This window comes from Gilbertella persicaria (assembly GCF_025201335.1).
Source record: "Gilbertella persicaria strain CBS 190.32 chromosome Unknown B0P05scaffold_25, whole genome shotgun sequence".
Taxonomy (NCBI): domain Eukaryota; kingdom Fungi; phylum Mucoromycota; class Mucoromycetes; order Mucorales; family Choanephoraceae; genus Gilbertella; species Gilbertella persicaria.
In genome coordinates, this window is record NW_026251986.1 from 362,134 (window position 1) to 384,039 (window position 21,906).

Sequence of the window (21,906 nt, forward strand, 5' to 3'; positions counted from 1 at the left end):
TTTTTTTTTTTTTTTGATCAATGTCAACAGAAAATACAGAGATCAACACAAGTTCGATTGAACAACTAAGCTCTTCCATCAAGAGTATAGCGAATGGCTTTCGACGCATGACTTATAATCTAGAAAACCTTAGCCGCGTTAATGACTCATTCGTTGCTTTTAATCAGGCCTTTGGTTCATTTCTTTTGAGCATGGCCATCAATGATGCTACCATTGACTGGAAAAAAGTAAACTATTTGCTATACAATCATACTTTTTGCTTATGAATTTAGTAGGGACCAACAGATAAAGACATTGAACTATTGAAAGAACGTAAAAGACACATCAAAACTATAGGTAAAGATACACTCTATACCATGATTTGCTTATCACTCGAACAGAAGCCGTCAAATCAGTATCGAATACACCTATGCTTGTGGATGATCGCGTCATACCCATCCCTTCTGTATCATCCCCAAAGAAGCGTAAATCAAATGAATCAAGTCGCTCAGTTCGTATTGCCAAAAAGAAAAAGACAGAGCCTATTGCTGTCTCTCGTCCTCAATTTGTCATTAAGGTAGCAGTTATATAAAAATAAAACTAGCCTTAACTTGTTCTTTAGATCAATATCCACAAGATAATTGATCGCCTGCCACTTAAATATAGAGAAAGTGCAGTAAGTAGTACAAACTAAAGCTAGGATTAAAAAAAAGGATTTCAGGAACCAAGATCAAATATGGAAACAGTCCTTAAAGTTTTGAAAACACATCCAGCAGGATTGTAAGCAAGAAGAAATGATATGTCATGTCATACTGATGAGGGTTTTATTCTAGATCATTTAAAGGTATCACATCTGCAGCCAAAATACCACAACATAAAGTAACAGACTGTGTGAATGCTCTTACTCATGCTAAAGAAGTACTTCGAATGACAGAGGCAAGTAAATGACATATACACAATATATGCTTACATGATCTTACAGAACAAAGTGAGTGTGTTTAAACTAGATCCAGTTAAGTATCCAAGTGAGCTGAATAAAAAATAAGAGCAGTCCATTGTGACTGAACATTAAATTTTTTTTTTTTTTTTTTGAGAGGATAAAATGAGTGAAAATATTGAATATTCCTGTTTTCTTTAACTTTCGTATCTGCCTTAGATCCTTTGTCAGGGTTTTCATCTTTGAATTCCTAAAGAGCCTCTTTTTATAAGCTCAGTTCGTTGACAAAGCTTGAGTCATTCAGATACAAGATTACTTATACCTCCATTCTTTTTGGTCCAATTTTATATACCATCTTGGCTCTTGACTACTTTTTTAGTAGTTGTCTTTAAGCTGATGGCATGGATTCACTTGGGGAAATCTTTTTTTTTATTGATAAAGAAAATGAAAACAATACATATTTACATGTAAAAAATATCGTCCATATAAGAAGGTTGCTGAGAAGATAAGTCCATCAATTCTTTTGATGGTAAAGGCAGTTTCTTGACCTTATTCTCCCATAAATAAACACATCCTACATGGCGTGTATTGTCAGGAATAGTAGCTAGGCATATCACCATGCCTATGGCTCTTGTTTGACTACATTTACATGCTAGCAATCGATAGCAAACTTGATCCTGGCGATTGTAAAGTACAGGGACACAGTTGGGTAGTTGGTCAATATCCAAAGGACCGCCTAATAATTCAGAGGAGATTTGCCAATAGGAAGAAGGGTTGATGAGTTGCACAACTGGAGGCTTGTTGTAACTATCTTGAAGGCATTGCAGTTGAGTATCACATACTGACGAGAGTAGAGTATCTGGACCACATATCAGCTCTTTTAGACAGTATTTGCAAGATATGATTGTATTTGGCACAAACAGTTCTGTCTTCTGTGGGACTGACTGTACATCTTGCATGCTTTCATTTGTGTCTTGTTCTGCGTGTGGCGCTATTTTCTGTTCAATATGCTCTATTTCTTGTTGTATGTCTTGCTCTATTTTCTGTTCTACGTGTTGTTCAATATGCTCTACGTGCTGCTCTGTTTTTTCTTCGATGTGTTCTGTTTCTTTCTTAATGAATACTTCTGCATCTATTTCCTTTTGTATAGCTTCCATCTCTCTCTGTATGTCTTCTAGACCTTTTTCTATGTCTTGGTCTGTATCTGCTCGTTCTTTGTCAGCCAATGATTGCTCCGATGTCTCTGATGGTCCAGGAGCCAGAGTGTTATTTGTTGGTAATGGACTTGCATTATTTTGTTGAGTGGTCTCTCCTTGCATTTGTCTTGCCACAAACTGCTTTAAGCTTGACATAGCAGCCAAATAACTTGAATGGACTCTGAATTGTCCTTTCACCCATTTCGATAATCCATTCATGACTTCTTGTTGGCAAAACCGCTCTTCCAGCAAAATAATGGCACCCCAATCATTTCGATGTCGAATACATCTTCCCAGTGCTTGATTGATCGCACGATAGGCTTGTGCCGAATACCATTCTTGGCCCGAAAGAACGTCTTTTTGCCGCATTCTTCGTTTATTGTTGTATTCTCGCTTGAGCTTTACTTCCAGGTCTTTGACACCAGGATAAGGGATACCCAGAGTGACCACAGCACGGCAATAATGATCACTAAAATCAATCCCCTCACTGACCTTACCTCGAAAGACAGCAAAGAAGATGGCTCCGTCTCTCTGGTCTGGATCATGGCCTGCGACAGCAGTGTCAATCTGGTGGTAAAAAGTGTTCAAAATGCTCTCAAATTCTTTCTTGTCACTTCCCTTGGGTTCAGACAACACCTGTTTTCTCTGTTGAAGCTTCTCCATCACACCTGTCAGTTTCCATCGGTCTATCAGGATATCCATCGCTTTATAAGAAGGCAGGAAGCACAAAACACCATAAGGTACTGTCTGTACAATCTCCAACAGCGTATCGCCTACTTCGTCTTGATAGTAAAAGGATTCCAAGTTACTATAGATGCCTTTCAATTGAATACGATTGGGTCCTTGAGGTATAGCCCTACCCATACTTGAGAAGACTGGATGACATGATTGGCCTCTAATTGTCCTGTAAACTGAGTCCCTAATTCAGAAGCAAATGTGTTGAGAGGAGAGAGCGTACCACTGGTCAAAATAACCGAGCGCGTATCTTGGCTCATCTGGCGAAAGATGATACCAGGATTAAGACACCAAAACGCAATACGATGGACCCATATGGGGCCTTGCTCTTCTTGCTCTTCTTGTCTCCTTCTTCTCCTTTTCTTCTTGGGTTTCAGTCTTTCCAATGTCTTTGTCAAGACCATTTCGTAGTCTTCGGCATAATGATGATTTTCGTCACAGAGAAACCCCAAGACCATAAATAAGCCTTGGACAAGCCTTAAAGAACCATTGCTTAGGCATTGTAAGCGAACCACACGATGCTCTGCATTGTCTTCTTGGTTCAAAATATCGTCTGCATCCGACTGGAACACAGCGCCTGTTTCTTTTTTACGTTCTTTTTCTTTTCGGACCAGGTCAGCATGAGCCACAATCGTCTTGTAAGCAGGCTGCAGGGTTTCTCGAAACGTAGTAGCAGAAATATTGATCTGGTGTAGTTTTTGCATCATGGCAGACCCTGCCCAACTAAAAACATCGTAAGCAATCTTGATGTGTCTAAGAGAACTTACTGTCCTGATTGCTTTTCATATTCCTTAATTGTATATTCAGTAGATGAATCCGTAAAGAAATCCTTGATATTAGCCATTACCATTTCAATAATCGTATGCGCTTCTTTTTCACCACCATATTTCACTACAAGTTCTAGTTCTTTCAACAAGACATCTACTGCATTTTCATCTATTTCAAAAGAGCCCGCTGATCTTGAAGCATCTTCTATATTATGAGCTAATAGACAATAAGTCAATCAATAACACTTAAGGGACATTACATACCTTCATCTAGAATCACAATACTGTCTTTCAAGTGAATATCCATAGATGCTCGAATAACTGGATCAATTATATAGTTGTATGGACAAAAGACGACTTCTGCAAACTCATACATCTTTCTTGAAGCAAAATAAGGACATCCATGCACTTCATTTCCTAGTTCAACTAAGTCTTCAATATCCCAAATGCGATTATCTTTGTCTGCAGCATGAGCAATAAGTTTGCGTGTCTTGTGAAAGTAAGAACAAGCATTCTCGTCTAACAACTCAGTACTTATTTCGTATTTAGTGATTGGGGTTCATGTTATTATCTGTCTTTACCAATCATCATTCTTTGTAGTGGATTTGGATACTTTAGAATGAACTTGAAAAAAAAAAAGAATAAATAAGGATGTAACCATCTCTCAACTTACTGCAAAACTGCTCTCTACTACCAAGAATAGTGGTTCCTACAAGAGGAAAAAAGTTAAGTATCTTTTGAACAAGATGATTGACTTTACTTGCTGTATAGCGTGTATTGCTTCTTAATTCTTGTACTAACTGAGTAATTTGTTTATGGCTAATAACACAATCAGTCCATGGGGGCTATGAAGCACAAGAACACATTACGTTCGACTACCCACAAAGATCTTTGGTATCTTTGTAAACTCCTTCTCAGCCTTTTCTTCTTCTAGTTTAATTACATTCTCTATTAATTCATCATCATCATCATCTTCTTCTTCTTGAACTACATTTGTCATCAATGGTTGAATAATAGGCTGTTGAAAATCATCATCCATATCCATTGTTATTTGCTGTGTCTTGATCTTTTTGCTGGGTATTTCTTCAAAGACTGGTAGTGATCTTTTCTCTATTTGTTTTACTTGTTCTTGTAATTGCTTTTCTGTCTCTTTCTTTTCTATTTCCATCTTTTGCTTTTTTATTTGGTTTTCTCTCCAAGCTAGATATACAATATCATGAGCCAGTTTTATACAAATACAGTCTTACTTGCCTAAAGCTGCACAAAGAAGAGCCAATGATTTACCAGAGCCTGTATGAATGGGATATAAGCAAAGTAGGTGCATAGATCAAGACATACCTGTAGGACTCTCTAATAAAGCATTCTCTCCTCTATTTAATGAACGAATGATCTATTTGTTCAGTTAATACGAGCTCATCATCATTGTACATGCCTTATTCATCATTTGTATCTGAGCAGCATCTAAGAGTACGATAAAGATCATTGTGCCGTAGTTGAACTGGACTTACATGGCTTTAAAGGAAAGTCGATCCTTATATTCTCAATCGTGATTGCTTGTTCTTGACCAAGAGCATGTACTTTTTTTGGCTTGGCTATAATGGTCTTGTCTTTTTTGTTCTTTTGAGCAAATCGAGACCAATTAAACTCATTCGACATGTGAAGGAAAGAAAAAAAAAGTATAATGCCGCTGAGTTTCTTTCTCGCTTTTTCTTTATGATTTACTCTTTATACATTATCAACAAGGCAGGTGGTCTTGTTTATCAAAAAGACTTTACGAAACAACTAGAAAAATTGTCTAGTAATGAATATTTAGTTTTGGCTGGTACATTTCACGGGTAAGAGCTCATAATTAATAAGTCCAGAGGATGTTCATCAAACCCATAGTGTTCATGCGATTACATCCAAGATTTCCCCCATCCATAACTCATCAGGTATAGAAATGTTGGAAGCAGAGAACTTTAAGCTGTATTGTCACCAAACACTGACAGGTAAGAAATGTTTGCTTGGTACCAATAAGAAGCTCATATCATTCAGGCACCAAATTTTTACTTATTACTGCACCTCAGCTTAACAGTGTGGATAGCTATATGAAAAAGATCTATGACATCTATAGTGATTTCGTTATGAAAAATCCTTTCCATACACCAGAAATGCCCATTCGTTCAGACCAATTTGATCAATCCTTATTGAAGTTTATTAATGCACAAGGCAACTAAAATGATTTCAAAAGCTTCGACTCAAAGAATCCAAACAAACTTTAAGCTTTACAAAGAATTTCAAATAAAGAATGATACTATATAAATCCCTCTTTATTTTTACACAAGAAAACACACTTCAATATGAAATCAAGTTTGTTGTTTTTACCCTTCTTATTGGGATTTATTTTGGCTGAAGAAAAGAAAGTTGAATTTGCTGGTTTGGGTTCAGATGCCCTTGGTCAAGAATTTTATCCTGCTGTAGCTGTGGCTCAATTTACAGGTCCTAGTATTATAGGTGAATTCAACTTTTACCAAGATGCTTCTGGTGAAGTTACAGCTACAGGTGCATTCCAAAAGGGATTGAAACCAGGTCAGCGTTATCGATTTAGATTCCATGAAGGCACCAATTGTGATAGACTGGGTGAAATGTCCTTGGAACATGAATTCACAAATCTAAGAGCTATACAAGCGGGTGGAACTGCGCCTGTTCAAGAAAAGATTGATCTTGCTCATTTGACTGGTAATACTGGTTTGATTGGATCACCTTGGGTCTTGTCTGATGGCTCTCGCGATTTGGCTTGTGTTGTGCTTAAAAAGACATAAGATTTATTGAATAAAAAAAAAGTTTTTAAATAGTATGAGGATGAGCATTGAAAGGTGACCAGATACCGCGCACACTCTCTGTAGTGGAAATCACTGGTTTCTTTGTTAAGTTCTTTAATTTCTCTCCACTAGAATCTCTCAAGAGTTGGACTTTGGTATTGATTTGTCCTGGTGTCATATTACGAGTACAAATGACTTTATCGCGGCCATTTACTATATTGGCATCAATAAGTGAAAGACAATAGATAGAAATGACTTACAATAATAGCCTCGAATAACAGGGTGATGAGCTGGTCTAGGTTGAACAACAACTTCGATTTGAGGATGTTCTTGTGCAAATTTAGCGAGATCTTTCTTGATGTATTCTCTAATCAATATGAGTATGCTTATTGTACTCCATCACAACTTACACCATGCCTTTGTTGCTTCCCCATTTTTCACAGTAGTTGAAAACCATTTTACGACATTGGAGCACAAATGCACCAGTACCATTGTTGGTTCTTGGTAAGACTTTGCTGGCAATGGCTGACATTATGTTATTTGTACAGGGTTAAGAAAAAAAAGCAAGAATTGCCCTTTAATGCCAGCCGGAGGATTGACACAGCGACAAGCCACCTTGCTCAGATGGGGTTTCAATTCAATGCAACGCTATTAGTCACGTGATGTGCTTACATATGTCCTAAGAACAAGAACTCATCTTGAAAGTGGCTCTAATCAACTCGATGCTTTAAGTAAAGTACAAGAATTCAGTAAAATCAGACTGTTGATTAAATCTGTGTATGATTTGGCGTGTAAAATAGCATATACCGTTTTACGTGCGTCGAGTGCACTTTCAGGGCGTATAAAAGCATGATGTACAAAAACTTGTCTACTGTTTCAGTGTGGTCAACTATAAAAAAGATAAATAGCCCTCCCTTTTTTTTCCTACTTTATTTTTTATACAAAATGCTTCTTTCTATTATCATCTTCAACGAAATACTTTCACGCAAAACTGGTCGCTTTTTAGAGTCTACCATAGAGTGAAAGGCATGTTCCTCAACGACAAGCGTATATGGAAAAAGATTGCATTATTGAGAACAAGCAATATACTTGAGTTCAAGCTCATTTGCTCCTTTGTGTTCGCTCGTTTGTCTGGTCTCTTCGATAATGTTGAGCCATTAAAGTATGTGAACCATTTATTTGACATAGTTGAATTTACTGATTTTCTTTTTTGTACTAAAGACCAACAGCCAGACTACCGTAACGATCATTACGATGGGGCAGGGAGGCTATTTTTCTCTGCTTTCTACAGAGAAATTAAAGCAAAAAATTCCATCTCTACTGCAAAGCACTTGATATTTAAGGACACTTACCGCTTGGGGGTGTTTTGGAAAAAAAAATGCCATCAAGCGGTTTAGTCCGAGAATGTCATGTTAGCACAAGTCGTTAAGGCTTTTTTTTATTGAACTTGTGCTGAGGGTAAAATTTTTTGCCCTATGCTTGAAATTACTTCTTTTGTTCTCCCTCTCTCTTTAAATAAGTCTGACCTTTCTTTTGAACTACTGGTCAAACTTGCCAATATTGTGCAAATTTATGAAAATAAATGCATGGAAGCAAAAGAAGAAGCTGATGATGAAGAAAAAGAAAGAAATAGAACTTCACACTCTCCTATTTTGCCTTTCAGCTTGGTTGAAGAACTCCTTGGAGACAACAAAGCAACAAAAAAGTGATGCTGCCATGTGTGTAGCCTGTAAATAAACTTATTGTATATCATAAAAACAAGAATTGAATGTAATCCATATATCAAAATCATACATACTTTGTGACAACTAAATATCTTTTAATTCCATTTGGCGCACTTGATATGCTTTTGAGCCTTTTTCAAGTACCAAGCTTATGATATGATCTTGACTTATAAATTGACTTTCCTCACAAATCATTTTTGAGTAAAATTGATAAGCATAATAACACCAAAAGTGTATTGGTAGGTGTTTATCAGAATAAATCATCATTTTTACCTTCTAATTCCCTTTTTTTTTGAATCTCCTCTATTTGAGCATGCATAAAAGAACATATGTATGCAAAAATACAGCAAGTTTTGAAAAAGTCAAAAAATCGTCAGTTTGCCTTACAATCCCCTTTACAAATCCTCAATTGCCTACCGGCTAACTTTGAACCATACCTGCAAAGATTTGTTCACAATGATTGTTCAATCTTCAGTTTCAACAACTCTGGGCTCCGACAAATGTACTCACGAAATCTTCCTGATATCCAGTCATTGCCGGCTAGCGTAGATACTGCCCGATTTAAGCGCTTCCTTCGAATCTCAATCCCAGGTCGCACTAGAAATCTCTGGTATTGCCTTTTACACAACAAGATCTCTTGCAAGTCGATAACTGCCGCTATCTTGCAACTACCAGATGATAAATGTGGATTTTGTGGTCTAACACAAACTCCCGAACACATGTTGTTTACATGCACGGCCAACAAAGACATCTGGACAAATGCTATCAATTTGTTCTTCGAGCACCCTTCTCGTTTCTCTCTTTCCCAGCTTTACCTAGATGTAATAGCTTTGAACATTGATCATTACCAACTACTAGATACACATCTTCGCCTTAATTGATTTGAAGTTCTCTCTGCTGTCTTCTCCTCTATTTGGAACGCGTACTGGCGCCACCACTTTGATGCTCGCTTTTATGATGGTCAAGTTATACTCGACGACACCATCAAAACTATACGAAAATTATCTGCTTTCAAATATTTGTAAATTCTGCCTTTTTGAGACAAGTCACTGGTTCCTACACTTGTTCTCTTTCCTTATATCCCCCTTTTTGATGAGTTTAATAAAATTAAATCTTCATCCATAAAAAAACAAATCTTCAATTTTCATTATTTTGCGATTTGTGATTGATAGAGACGTTGTAGATATAATATATCTTAATACGAATTGGTTTTCTAGGTCTATAAAACATACTCAAAGTGCTAGTTTTGCAAAAGTACTACAAAAAATATACACTAGGGCTCAAAAACACAAGGCACATTTTGAATGATAGCTCGCTATCCTGATATCTGATATGCTACATCCTTTACATCATCTGATGCGCCTTTTTTATATCTACCAATTGTTTAATTCACTTTTTCGGTAACTCTTCGTTTTTAGACACTTTTGGTCCATCATTTCCCTTAAATTTCTAAATCTCTATTTTTCTGATTTTAGTTTTTAACGAGTAGTTCTTGTTTCGAACAACAGTCACAAATCTAACAAATTTTTTTAATGGGTGAAATAAGTGGGTGCTTTTAGCTGTTAAGATGAATGCCGTTCATATTGACTCAATTTTTCCAGTTCTTTCTCGATCTGATCTACAATGTAAGATCTCTTATAGAATCTCGGTAGATACTAATCTCTCTTCCTCTAGGTCTCGTTTAATTGTCAAGAACTTACCTAAAGAACTATCAGAAGAAAAGTTTCGTGAGCACTTTGCTAAAAAGGGCGAAGTTACTGATGCTAAGCTTATAAAGACACAGTAAGTGATATTCAAAAAAGCATTGTTTTGTATACTTATTTTATTCAGGTGGGGTACTTCTCGTCGATTTGGTTTTATTGGCTACAAGAGTGAAGCTGCAGCTGAACAGGCCATTCAATATTTTAATAATACATTTATCAATACGTCTCGCATTACGGTTGAAAAAGCCATTGCTTATGGATCAGAAAATTTGCCTCGTGCCTGGAGTAAATATTCAGAAGGATCCTCTGCTCATGAGAAATTAGTGGGCAGTAAAAAGAAAAAGGACGAATTTGCAGTGGAAGAAACAGACGCCTTTCGTGACAAACAACGCAAAGACAAGGAAGAATTCATTAGTAAACTCAATGCTGACAAAAATGACCCTAAATTAAAAGAGTATCTGGATGTCATGACTTCTCGTACGAAGAGTAAGACTTGGGCAAACGATGAATCTGCTGTTGAGCAAGAAAAGAAAAAGGAAGAAGAAGAGAGCACGACAGTCCAATATGCCGGTTCAGATGATGAGTTGTATGATGATCTTCCAGCAAAGAAAGATTTGTCTGATGAAGAAGAACAAGATGTCGTTATGGAAGAAGCAAAACAAGAAGAAAAAGAAGAAAAAACAGAAGATCAACAAGACAGCAAGCCAATAGAAGAAGAGAAAGTGCCTGAAAAGAAAGAGGAAGATCCAAAAGAAAAGATTCAAGATACAGGCCGTCTCTTTGTCCGTAACTTATCTTATGCTTGTACAGAACAAGATCTTAAAGATCTTTTTGGTCAATACGGTGCATTATCTGAAGTTCATATGCCCATTGCCAAGGATACCAAAAAATCAAAGGGATATGCTTACATCCTCTACTTGCTTCCTGAACAAGCAGTCAAGGCTTATGAAGCTTTAGATATGAAAGATTTCCAAGGTCGTCTTCTTCATGTACTTCCTGCAGATGAAAAGCCACCAAGCAAAGATGAAGAAATCTTAGGTTTAAACGGCACCAAATTGAGTGCTGTCAAAAAAGAAAAAGAAAAGAAACGTAAAAATCTTGCAGGCAATGATTTTAACTGGAATTCCCTTTACATGAGTGTAAGTTTAAACAAAGATGATGATAAGAGGCTTATGTGTGTTTATTTAGTCTGATGCTATTGCTGAATCTATTGCTGACCGTCTTGGTGTTTCCAAGTCTGAAGTCTTAAACCCAGATGCTAATAATGTTGCTGTTCGTTTAGCTTTAGCAGAGACACAGATTGTGAATGAAACCAAAGAGTTTTTTGAAAAACATGGTATTGTACTTGACACATTCGGTAAAAAAGATAGAAGTGAGACTATCATTTTGGTCAAGAACATTCCATTTGGTACTACTGAAGAAGATTTACGTGAATTGTTTGGCAAACATGGTGAACTGGGTCGTGTACTTATTCCCCCTGCCAAGACGATTGCTGTTGTCGAATTTATGGAACCTAGTGAGGCTAGAGTAGCCTTTAAAGCCTTGGCTTACCGTCGTTACAAGGACTCATTGATCTATCTTGAAAAAGCACCCAGTGGTCTATTTAAAGATAAATTTGTGCGTGATAGTACTGCACCTGTCAAAAAAGCAGAAGAAAAACCCACTAGTGCTGCAGCATTATTGGAAACCTCTTCTGATGATACAGACGATATCACTACACTGTTTGTCAAGAACCTGAATTTCAATACAAGCCCTGAATCACTTCAAAAGGCCTTCAAGAGTATCACTGGCTATCGATCTTCTCGTATCAATGTCAAGCCTGATCCTAAACATCCCGGTAAAACCCTTAGTATGGGCTTTGGTTTTATCGAATTTGATACCAAATCCAATGCTCAAAAAGCATTGCATGCCATGCAAGTAAGTAAAGAGAGTAGCTAGAAACAGTGATTGACATGCGTATCCTATTAGGGCTATAAATTAGACGATCATGCATTGGAACTGAAGCTTTCTCACCGTAAAGCAGAACCCAAATCAAAGAAATCCAAGACACCAGATACAACAAAACTGGTTGTACGAAACGTACCATTTGAAGCAACGGACAAAGATTTACGAGAACTCTTTGGGTAAGATACAGAATAGCAATGATTTATGTTTCTAACTCAACGTAGTACTTATGGTCAATTGAAGTCACTCCGTATGCCAAAGAAATTCAATGGAGGTCACCGTGGTTTTGCTTTCCTTGATTTCCTTACAAAGCAAGAAGCAAAGAATGTGTATGATAACATGAGCAATATTCACTTGTATGGCCGTCACCTTGTACTAGAATGGGCTCAAGAAGAAGATAATGTGGATTCACTAAGAGAGAAGACTGGCAAGCACTATTCTAAAGAAGAGAGCATTGGTGGTCGTGTGAATAAAAGACAAAAGGTGGATTTGGATGGTGATAATGATGATGCCATGCTTGAATAAGAATAGATGTACATTTTTATATTAGACAGAATAAAATATATTTGATACTACTTATTTGTTTCAAACATATATGCTACTTTACATTGGTGCAACCTTGTGTTTAAATAAGTCAAAAAGAATGTATATAGATATAGCCTATATGTGCATTGACCTATCCAAGCTTTTTTGTGCTACTTTTTCAGAAGAGGGCTGTCAAAGAGTAAGGCACATTTTTCTGTATCCGAGCTTGTGTACTAGCCCGGAGTTAAGAGCGAGAAGTTCTATCAAATACGGAAGTTTTATTTTTTTTTTTTTATTAATAAATCACACGCAAAAATAGTTTAATTTTAACAATGATATTGATGGATATTTTCAGACTGTGCTCTATTGTTGACCTTGTCTGTACTACATGTAATTAGCGCTATTATAAATCATCAATCGTGATTTCGTGCCTCTATCAATTCGCTGATTAAATTCAGAGTTTTTGATGAATAAGGTATAAATTTTGTGATTTTATCATTTTCTGTTGTGTATCCTTCCTTTTTGAAACGTGTTGCGATCTTCTTCACCTTTTTACTATATTTTCTTTTTCTTTCTCTCTTTCTGTTTTTTTTCAATAGACCTTTTTTCCTCTTTTTCTTCTTCCTCTCCTTTCCCTCCTCATTCTTGAGAAAAAGCTACTACTTTAACAGCTGTTGTCAAGTAAATGAGAACAAGTGCAAAACTCATTGGAAATCTCGTTCATCGAGTTTCTGTTCGAGTAAGTTGACCTGAGAAGAAAAGGTTGTCTCTCACACATATTTTTCTTAGTTGCCTTATAAAAGTGGTCGAAAAATCGAAGCTGTAGAAGAAGACCCCATTGTCAAGCAAACAGGTACATAAAAAATGACTTTATTTTTACTTACAATGGCATTTTAGTTGCTGCTATCATTGAGTTATCCAAATACAGACTAGCTATCGTTGTCAATTCTTTAGGTTATGTTTTAGAAAGCATCTCCAAAGTAAGTTTATTTTCGTGAGACATGTATCACCTTATGTCTTCTTATTATCCAAAATATAGACTCATCAAATTTATGAACAAAATGTACCTGTCGATATTATGCAATCCAAATTGTTTGTGCTTCGACTATTATCAGCATGTACACAACATCATTGGCAACATTGTCGAGAGCTTGAGAAAGAAAAAAATCCTGATGCACCACCCAGTTCATTAAGAGTAATTTTACCACCCTTGGATGCAGCCCTGATTTCCTTTATTCTCGTCTTGATGAGTCGATATGTCACACAATACCACTTGATTGAAGAATCTTCTAATCTCGAACAAAACAACACGCCCCAGCCCTATATCGACTTGAGCGAGAACGAGAATGGATACACATACGAGCAAATCAAGCTTAGTTTGATCACAGATATCTACAAGGCATCCTCCAAGATTCTGTATTACATTAGTGCTAGTAATTGGGATGCTTGTTATGCCAAGATTAAAAATGCTGTGCTCAGTCTGGATTCAATCAATGGTGCTTCGGACGAGATTCCTCCTGAAATTCGCATGTTGGAAAGTAGTTGTTTGACAAGAGATAGATTGTTTACTATCTTTTCAGGTACACAAGCATATTTAAAAATGGAGCGGTTGTTGACACCCATTTCTCAATAGAACTCAGTCCCTATTATTTACATATGAGGCATGAAGGCAAACTCCTGTTTTCAAAGATGATACGCAGAGCCATATGGAAGTGGATTGAGGAATTCCCTTCAGAATTTGCACAAGTCTGCACAAGCAATGGACGCCTTCCTTCAGGTTCTGAAGTCTTGTTTGATATGTGTAACTCAACGGCTGATAACTCGAGAAAGAAGGCAATTCTTTGGCCCCTTCAGACCATCCTACTTGTCTTGTCACCTGAATTGCTGCTTCAGGCATTTTTGGATACATCACCTACGCACAACCGACGTGCCAATTTCCTCAGCTTGCTTAGAAAATCATTACAGACAACAAGAAATGTTGACATTGCTGCTGTGTGTTATGTGGATCTCTGTAAGGCAGCCACATTCGTGCCTCCTGACAATGACAGCATGTTGCGTTCAATTGCAGCTGATGTGGAAGCCGAACTGAAGGAAAAGGTCTGGGACTTTAACAAAACACCCAGTTCTGAGTCTACGTTAGCCATGCTGGGTTACACGATCGATCAGCAGAAACTAACTACCGACTTTTTGCTGGCTCACCTTCGTCTTCATCCTGAAGATATACTGAAGACCATCGTGCCTTCTTGTGTTCCTGAAAATGTACCTATATTATACAAGTTGGCGTTGGTCAAGACATGTTTGATCATTGTACAAGATGAGAATCACCTGCCTTGGAATCCGAAAATCTCAAGCATGTATAATGGTCTATGCACACCATTGCGCAAATTGTTCCTTCAGACCACCAACATTGATTTGAATAGCAGTGCCATTAGTAAAAAGAGAGAGACACATAGTAACCACAATAACCGGGTTGAATTACTATTGGATATGTTGCGATTGTTCCGTATAGATCCACAACTTGCATTGCTTGGTGATGATGAAGATCGAGTAGAACAAAACAGTGCATTTATGTCTGGATTAGCCACATTGGTTCAACATCCTGTTCGACGCATCCGCCAAGAATCTTTAGAATTGCTACTCAAAATGCATCATGTAGAGATTGTGAATAGTTGGGGTCCTACAGAGAATGCATTGGCTAATTTCTGGCAAGTATCTTCACCTGTGTTGTTGAACATTGCCCGACAGATTCTGGATTGCAAGTCTAATGAAGAATACCACAAAACTTTATTACAACTATTGATCAGATTATTCAAGACAAGATATCAATTTCTCAAGACGAAAAAGGTAAATTCTCATAAAGTTAATTTGTATCTCATGTTTATTATATATAGGCATATTTATCCTCAAATCCTTTTAGTATGCGAGAAAGGCTGCAGGCAGCTATTGCAATTGAAATTGCCTTATTAGTCTCTTTATGTTCACCTAACAAAGAAATTTGTGATGAATCTTTAAAGTCAATTGGCCAATTTTGTAGAGAAGCTCGCATTGTCGACCTGAGTGATGAGGAGCAAGCCTATTCTTTATCTATCTATTCTAATTTAAAGGCCTATGAAGACTTATGTGCAGACGATTCTCGATTTGTGGGCCGCAAAGCTCAACAGAAACGAATCCGCAAATACATTCGTATGTTTCCTACACATACACCAGGTAACATGGCTGCTTGGGAAGAAGCATGGATGCGATGGAAACAACTCACTGTGTTGATTAATCGTCTTTCTGATGAAAACGCCGAAGACAATTCATTTGAGACCAACAGTACTTCAATTAGTGGCATAAACAGTTCTGGAACCACTCTTGTCTCTAGTAACAGTACCATCAATAGTAACAGCAGTAACAAAAAGCTGCCTTTGCCTCGAGCTGGAGGTGATAAAATGATGCGCAATGTGAGTGGTACATCAACACTTGTTAGTGTTCCCAAATCACAACAGAGCCTAGATTTTTGTGAAGAGAAAGCGATTGAATGGCAAAACTATACAGGTTTCTTGGCCGCTTTGGGTAGCTGTTGTTTGACAGATTCAGACGGTAGCAAGCCTAATTCTATTGTTGAACAATCACACAGAGCGTCTTCACCAAGCGAGCCTTCCATGATGGTTGACCGATTTATTAGTGATATGACAGACATGTTGATTTCTGATAATGTGCGTATACGTGAAGGTATTAAGGACATTATTGGTAATGATCTTAGTCCTGCACTCTATGTCAGTTTGTTCCGTCATCTTGAGGTACATATGAACCGATTCTTTGATTCCAATGGCGATGCTATCCGTAGTCCTCAAAACAAACTGTTCGTCGAGCAAGCAGTTCTCTCTCTCAAGCTAATTTTGGACCGACTTGTAAATCCTTCTGATTGCTTATTGAACATTGACTTTAGTGTCCTAATCAACAAATTTGCTGACTATTTGAATGGTCTTCCCAATACGTACATTACAATGCGTATCAAGATCAAAATGTGCTTTTTAATTGAAACTATCATGCACAAAAAAGAACAAGTCATCATTCGAGATGAGATGAGACTTCGTAACAAGTTGTTGGAAATCATTGTAGAATGGACAAGCGATTTTGCCATAGTAAGTTGAATCGAGATATATATATATATATATATCAACATGTAACTCATGATGTTGGTAGCAACGAAAGCCTGTTGAAGCAGGCCAACATGTAGATCGTCTACAAAAGGATTTGGACCAAGCTTGTCTCAAAGCTATTGTCAGTCTACTTGAACAGCTTCCACTCCAACCTTCTGAAGCCGTGCGTCCTGCCGAAATCTCTCAGATTAAAAGCAAAATGTTCCTCAAATACTTTGCTTTCTTTCGCAAATTCTTAGACAGATACAAACAGTCAGAGCGTGATGTCAACAAATTATCTGTTAGCACCAGTGCGATGAATGGTCAGCTTATGAGTCCAAGGGATTCTTCGTTCAAACCTCTTGCTTCAGGTAGCACAGGCGGACCCAGTTCTGAACCTTATACTGATGTTGGACAGATGAAGGAGCTTACCGTATTAGCCATGTCACACTTACTTAGCGCCAATGTAGATGCTGGCCTCAAGTATTCTTTATCGATGGGTTATGATGAAGATCAAGAAGCCCGTAAAGCATTTATGCAAGTGTTGACTAATATTCTTGATCATGGCATTGAATTCGAAACATTGGCAGAAAATGTTATGACAGATAGATATGAAAAACTCATCGATGTAAGTCATGTGTTCTAGTTTTGTTCTCTAATTTTAGTTTTAGATTCTTGTCGATGCGGATATGGAGATTGTCATGTCCTTGTGCGAAGTTTGCCCTTCTCAAGACACCACAGATGTTGCCGAAATCTTACTCATTTGCTTTGAATCGCGTGGTAAAGTAATTTCCTTATTGAAGGCTGTTGTACAAAGAGAAATTTCTTTAACAGGTAACTATATATTCAACACAAACATTAGACTCATACGGTAATTTATAGAACAAGAAGCAACTCTGTTCAGAGGCACAACCATGGCCACACGCATCTTGTCTATTTTTGCCAAATTGTCATGTCTAGATTATGTTCGTATCACATTGCAGCCAGCGATGGAAGAAATCAATGCATTGCCAGACGATCAGTTGACTTGGGAACTTGACCCTACTAAAGTGGGTTCAGTAGACGAAATCGCAAGGAATAAGCGAAATGTAGTAAAAGCAACTGAGATTTTTCTGAATGCTATCTGTGGATCAGTAGATAATGCACCCAAGTAAGAGAAGATAGACAATGCTTATAGGCTACATGCTAACAAGATAATAGGGTCTTCCGTGAGGAATTATCATTGATCAGTGAAGCTGTCAACTCCCGTTTCCCTGAAGCCAAGTCGACTGCTGTAGGTGGCTTTGTGTTCCTGAGATTATTTGGTCCTGCTATTTTGACACCTGAACAAGCAGGTTTTGCTAAACAAGCATTGCCCAAAAACACCAATGTTCGCAAGATTCTACTCCAAGCAACCCGTATCATGCAAAATTTGGCAAACAATATTCTGTTTGGTTCTAAAGAAACACACATGATTGTGTTAAACGATTTCTTGACAAGCAATATTTACAAAGTAACGAGTTTCCTGAGAGCCATTTCTACAGTGCCTGCTGGTATGGAAGATGCGTCTTCCGCCACTTTACGTATGGACCAATCTGGTTATGTTCGTCTACACAAGTATCTGTCTGACAATATGGAGCGCATGACACGCGATTTGACAAGCCGAAGGCTACTCAAGGGATCTTCAGATCAATCTCTCCTGGGCTGGAAACGCACACTTGATCGCCTCTCCAACCTTCTTGCTCAATTAGGTACTCCTTCTGAGATCTCAGGCTCTAGTGTCTCTTATGCTCGCAACTACACTGTAGCCAACAGCAATCATATTTACAGCGAATTCATGCGTCGTAATGGTCACCGTGATGTGACACCTATCAATGGTGCCAACATGTTCTATAAAGGTGGTAATTCCAAAGGAGGTCGCCCTGTCTTTTACATGGTGTGTCGTCATTTAGATGTAGATGAAACTGATTTTGAGCTTTTAACATACTACATGTTGCGTGTGAGTTACAGGAATGTACAAAACAAAACTTCTCATTTATTTTATTTGTAGGTAATGGAACCTTATCTTGGCCAGCCATTTGAATTCTTGTTCGATCTTACTGAATTTACCTCGAGTCGTTCTATACCTATCAATTGGTTCACTCAATTCTTCCAGCTTGTGTTTAGTGAGATGAACGATTATCTTGTCACACTTCATTTGTATAACCCAACGGTGTTTATGGCAAAGCGTATTCGACAATTACCTCGCGATGTTGTCAACAAATTGGTCAAAAGAGCTCGTTTCTATACTTCTTTAACCGAACTCTCTGAATTCATTGCTCCTGCTAATATCAAATTACCTAAAGAAACACGTAAGTCAAATGAATATATTACATCCAACTCATGTCAATGAATATAGTTAATATGGAGAGAGAGACTTGTGTCACTGTGTCTCCTGTTTCGAGAATCTCAAACCTTAAATCCTCTGTGCCCATTACAGTCAAAATTGGTCCTGAACACATTCAGCTTATTACAGTAAGAAACCCTAAAAAAAGATCAGCCGATAATTTACTGTGTTCTTTTTTTAGATAAAGAAGCAAGAAATCATTAGTAACTTGAGTACTGTGTATAGAGATGTACTTCACATTTCAGATATTGAAGATGTTGTTTCACTGCCTTCTGTCAAGCCTGAAAATGGAGGTGAGGTTTCTATCAAGTATGACAGAGGTAAATCTATCATGGTTTTATCTTCAACAAAGCGAGATCTTCTAGTGCAGGTAAGCACAACACTGCTTTTGAATACATTGATCTTTATACTATTCATGTATAGCTTTTGCGTCAGAGTAAACAACGTTATGAAACATCTCAACCTGTTACTACCAACGAAAGATCTGTCAGACCTAGTGATGTGCCTGGACGATTACTTAATATGGCATTGCTTAACATTGGCAGTGAAAACCCTGGTCTTCGATTGACAGCTTATAACTTGCTTTACTCACTCAGTTTATCGTTCAGATTTGACATTGGAAATCAATTGTTAAATGCCAGAGGTAAAAAGAAAAAAGAAAGTGAATAGAGGGCCTTGTAAACTGATTCGTTTATAGATTTGTGTATTCCTTCCAATAGCACAGATTTTATTGTCAGTATCAGCGAAAGTTTAGCACAGTCTGAAATCCATTTGACACTTGAATTCTTAAATGAAGCACTTACAGGTTTACTCAAATGTACTGAACCCATGCGTCAACTGTGTCTTGATTATATGGCACCATGGCTTCGTAATTTAGGCGTCTATGCTCGTCATTCACCCGAAGACCATAAAAAGAACCTTTCCAAGACAAAAGATGTGATCAAGCTATTGATTGACTTGACATCGAGACATCCAGAGGTAAATTATTCGGTAAAATTCATGCTTGTCTCAACTGAGTCGTATAGATATACAAGCATGTCCAAGCCAAAATCTGGAAGACAATTGCAGAAGTAGACGATGTTACCAATCTTGTGATTGAATGCTTTGTTCAATACTCTGTAGAAAATGGCGTTGGATCACCACAAGCAGAAATTGTTGCAGACACACTTGTAACCATGTCGAGTGTCTCAATTCGAGGCAAGGTTATTAGCCGTATGAGAAGAGTGATTGAAAACACATCTGTCCAACCTTGTCGTCACTTGGTTGAACATACTTCATGGAATGAAATTGCTGTTCTTCTTCGGTTTATCCTGATGCTTTCTTTCAACAATACAGGCCCTGTTGTGCCTTGTATTCCCGAGATATTCCATATTGTTTCGTTATTGGTTGTGACTGGTCCCACATTCATTCGATCTTCAGTTCATGAATTGGTCGTCAATACTATTCATACACTCTGTACACTTGGAGTGCCACTCATAGACGATAATATCAAGAAGCTTCAATTCGTACTGAATGATGTCTGCGACAGCAAAAATAGAGTTGCATTTGGTCTCACAAAGCAACATGCCAATGCATTTACAATCACCAAAGAAACAATCACTGATTTTGCAGAAGCGATCGATCTTACATCCTTACAGACTATCGTTCGCCTTTTATTAGATGCCTTGAACTTTGGTGCTCCGACAGTTGATATTGCTAACATGTGGAGAGCAAGATGGATGGGCCTGGTGGCAAGTACAGCATTCTATTTTAATCCTGCTATTCAGCCCAGATCATTCGTTACATTAGGCTGTTTGGCTCAGGATGAAGTAGACGACGATCTAATCTATCAAGTCTTGGTGGCTCTTAAAGGTGCTTTGGCCATTTTTAATGAATCAGACTCCAGTTTGATTGTCAGTATTATGATGTGCTTGAGCAATATTATTGATAACCTACCTGCTGATTCTCGATACTTGTTGCAACTATTTTGGTTGGCTATTGCGCTTGTGCAAGTTGGTCATACAGTCATCTTTCAAACAGCAGTTGAATTTCTACAATCAGTGCTTCGTGCTTTGGACGCAAGAAAACTGTTTGTTCATCGCTCAATTGAACAAGTCTTGTTAGAGGCCAGAATTGAATTGGGTGATGTAGCTGACGAATTGGACAGTGTATGTGGTGTTGACTTTACCAGCTATTTCTCATTTGCAGTTGCTGTTATCCTGTTGAAGGGCTTAAAACAATGTGAAAATAAGGATGTTGTCTTCCAATGTTTGACAGCATTCTTAGAAATTGACTGCAAGCGACCTATGGAGCAAAGTTATATTGAGGCAAAAACACTTGGTTATCTTGCTGGTCTATTGCCATTTGCAGCCAAAGACAACACATTACGTGAATTGCTACGTTTAGCTGGTATCAATGATATGGAACTTGATGGAATTGATTTTGGCACATCGCACACAGGCTTGTTTGAATTGCTAGAAATTCCAGATAACAGTACAGCCCTATTGTTGATTTCACTGTTGGTGACATTATTAAATGCATCTGACAATGAATCTGAACGACTTTTCCTGTACTCCTTATTGGCAGACGCTGCTACTTCTGTTCCTGAAGTGTTTGCTCTTGTGTAAGTTTAGTCTTAAGTTTAGGAATTTTTAATTAATTTTTATCTATTTAGATATGAATCTTTGTTACCTAAAATGAATCAAATGGTCGTAAACAGTCAAAATCAAGAAGTGATTGAAGCCGTCAAAAGTATTCTATTGACAGCATGTTCAGAGCCTGCTTTCATTGCTGTAGGACAAGCTTCAACTGCACACAAGCGCACACAGAAATGGGGACTTGACAATCTAAAGTTCTCATCCCTTGGAGATCCTACTTTTGGCGCTATTAAAACAAATATAGGATTTAATGCCAAATTAGCCAGTAAATTACTTGGTGCTATTACAGACCAACGATAGAATCTATTTTAAATCAATCCTTGTTGTATTCCCCCCTTCCTTTTAGAATTATATATGTATTTTTACGAACTATGTATTGCACAAACATGAAGCAAATAAATGACACAACTAAATAAGCTTACAATTCTGTAACACCATGATAAAGAGAGCTTGTAGGGATAAAGATTATC

The 21,906-nt window shown here is 37.6% G+C and overlaps 8 protein-coding genes across 8 annotated transcripts; 6 read left to right on the top strand and 2 right to left on the bottom strand.

Annotated features, from left to right (window-relative positions):
* Nucleotides 1-4: 4 nt before the first annotated feature.
* B0P05DRAFT_546278 (uncharacterized protein) lies at nucleotides 5-1,052 on the top strand. The gene is made up of 7 exons (XM_051578741.1): nucleotides 5-227; nucleotides 276-336; nucleotides 381-556; nucleotides 602-655; nucleotides 701-759; nucleotides 813-915; nucleotides 962-1,052. The coding sequence occupies exons 1-7, from the start codon at nucleotides 21-23 to the stop codon at nucleotides 1,022-1,024; spliced, it is 723 nt and encodes a 240-aa protein (XP_051433935.1). The 5' UTR covers nucleotides 5-20; the 3' UTR covers nucleotides 1,025-1,052.
* Nucleotides 1,053-1,377: 325 nt separating this feature from the next.
* B0P05DRAFT_572503 (helicase C-terminal domain-containing protein) lies at nucleotides 1,378-5,044 on the bottom strand (the record flags this gene model as incomplete). The annotated part of the gene is given in 11 exon segments (XM_051581445.1): nucleotides 1,378-3,023; nucleotides 3,071-3,570; nucleotides 3,615-3,831; nucleotides 3,879-4,147; nucleotides 4,196-4,238; nucleotides 4,288-4,323; nucleotides 4,375-4,459; nucleotides 4,498-4,807; nucleotides 4,862-4,904; nucleotides 4,953-5,004; nucleotides 5,024-5,044. 11 exon segments carry the CDS (start codon nucleotides 5,042-5,044, stop codon nucleotides 1,378-1,380), a joined length of 3,222 nt encoding a protein of 1,073 aa, XP_051433936.1.
* A 248-nt stretch (nucleotides 5,045-5,292) lies between these two features.
* On the top strand, nucleotides 5,293-5,939 carry B0P05DRAFT_546289 (Sybindin-like protein). The gene is made up of 3 exons (XM_051578742.1): nucleotides 5,293-5,449; nucleotides 5,499-5,602; nucleotides 5,649-5,939. The coding sequence occupies exons 1-3, from the start codon at nucleotides 5,328-5,330 to the stop codon at nucleotides 5,828-5,830; spliced, it is 408 nt and encodes a 135-aa protein (XP_051433937.1). The 5' UTR covers nucleotides 5,293-5,327; the 3' UTR covers nucleotides 5,831-5,939.
* Nucleotides 5,940-5,951: 12 nt separating this feature from the next.
* On the top strand, nucleotides 5,952-6,435 carry B0P05DRAFT_546291 (uncharacterized protein; the record flags this gene model as incomplete). Its single annotated transcript, XM_051578743.1, has 1 exon — nucleotides 5,952-6,435. A coding segment is annotated over one exon (464 nt), but the record flags the coding sequence as incomplete, so codon positions are not given.
* On the bottom strand, nucleotides 6,436-6,958 carry B0P05DRAFT_546293 (thioredoxin-like protein). Its single transcript, XM_051578744.1, has 3 exons — nucleotides 6,826-6,958; nucleotides 6,676-6,782; nucleotides 6,436-6,628 (listed from the first exon to the last, which is right to left on the bottom strand). The coding sequence occupies exons 1-3, from the start codon at nucleotides 6,945-6,947 to the stop codon at nucleotides 6,441-6,443; spliced, it is 417 nt and encodes a 138-aa protein (XP_051433939.1). The 5' UTR covers nucleotides 6,948-6,958; the 3' UTR covers nucleotides 6,436-6,440.
* A 1,374-nt stretch (nucleotides 6,959-8,332) lies between these two features.
* Nucleotides 8,333-9,229, top strand: B0P05DRAFT_143083 (uncharacterized protein). Its single transcript, XM_051573060.1, has 2 exons — nucleotides 8,333-8,378; nucleotides 8,452-9,229. Exon 2 carries the CDS (start codon nucleotides 8,469-8,471, stop codon nucleotides 9,018-9,020), a length of 552 nt encoding a protein of 183 aa, XP_051433940.1. The 5' UTR covers nucleotides 8,333-8,378; nucleotides 8,452-8,468; the 3' UTR covers nucleotides 9,021-9,229.
* A 432-nt stretch (nucleotides 9,230-9,661) lies between these two features.
* B0P05DRAFT_512064 (uncharacterized protein) lies at nucleotides 9,662-12,364 on the top strand. The gene is made up of 6 exons (XM_051575631.1): nucleotides 9,662-9,764; nucleotides 9,814-9,921; nucleotides 9,970-10,981; nucleotides 11,031-11,759; nucleotides 11,811-11,965; nucleotides 12,011-12,364. Coding segments are annotated over exons 1-6 (2,307 nt in total). The 5' UTR covers nucleotides 9,662-9,762; the 3' UTR covers nucleotides 12,312-12,364.
* A 904-nt stretch (nucleotides 12,365-13,268) lies between these two features.
* Nucleotides 13,269-21,854, top strand: B0P05DRAFT_546306 (uncharacterized protein). Its single transcript, XM_051578745.1, has 14 exons — nucleotides 13,269-13,891; nucleotides 13,945-15,155; nucleotides 15,203-16,438; nucleotides 16,500-17,063; nucleotides 17,107-17,269; nucleotides 17,318-17,585; nucleotides 17,636-18,413; nucleotides 18,465-18,765; nucleotides 18,813-18,928; nucleotides 18,982-19,170; nucleotides 19,224-19,443; nucleotides 19,498-19,778; nucleotides 19,826-21,402; nucleotides 21,454-21,854. Exons 1-14 carry the CDS (start codon nucleotides 13,390-13,392, stop codon nucleotides 21,734-21,736), a joined length of 7,689 nt encoding a protein of 2,562 aa, XP_051433942.1. The 5' UTR covers nucleotides 13,269-13,389; the 3' UTR covers nucleotides 21,737-21,854.
* Nucleotides 21,855-21,906: the final 52 nt, after the last annotated feature.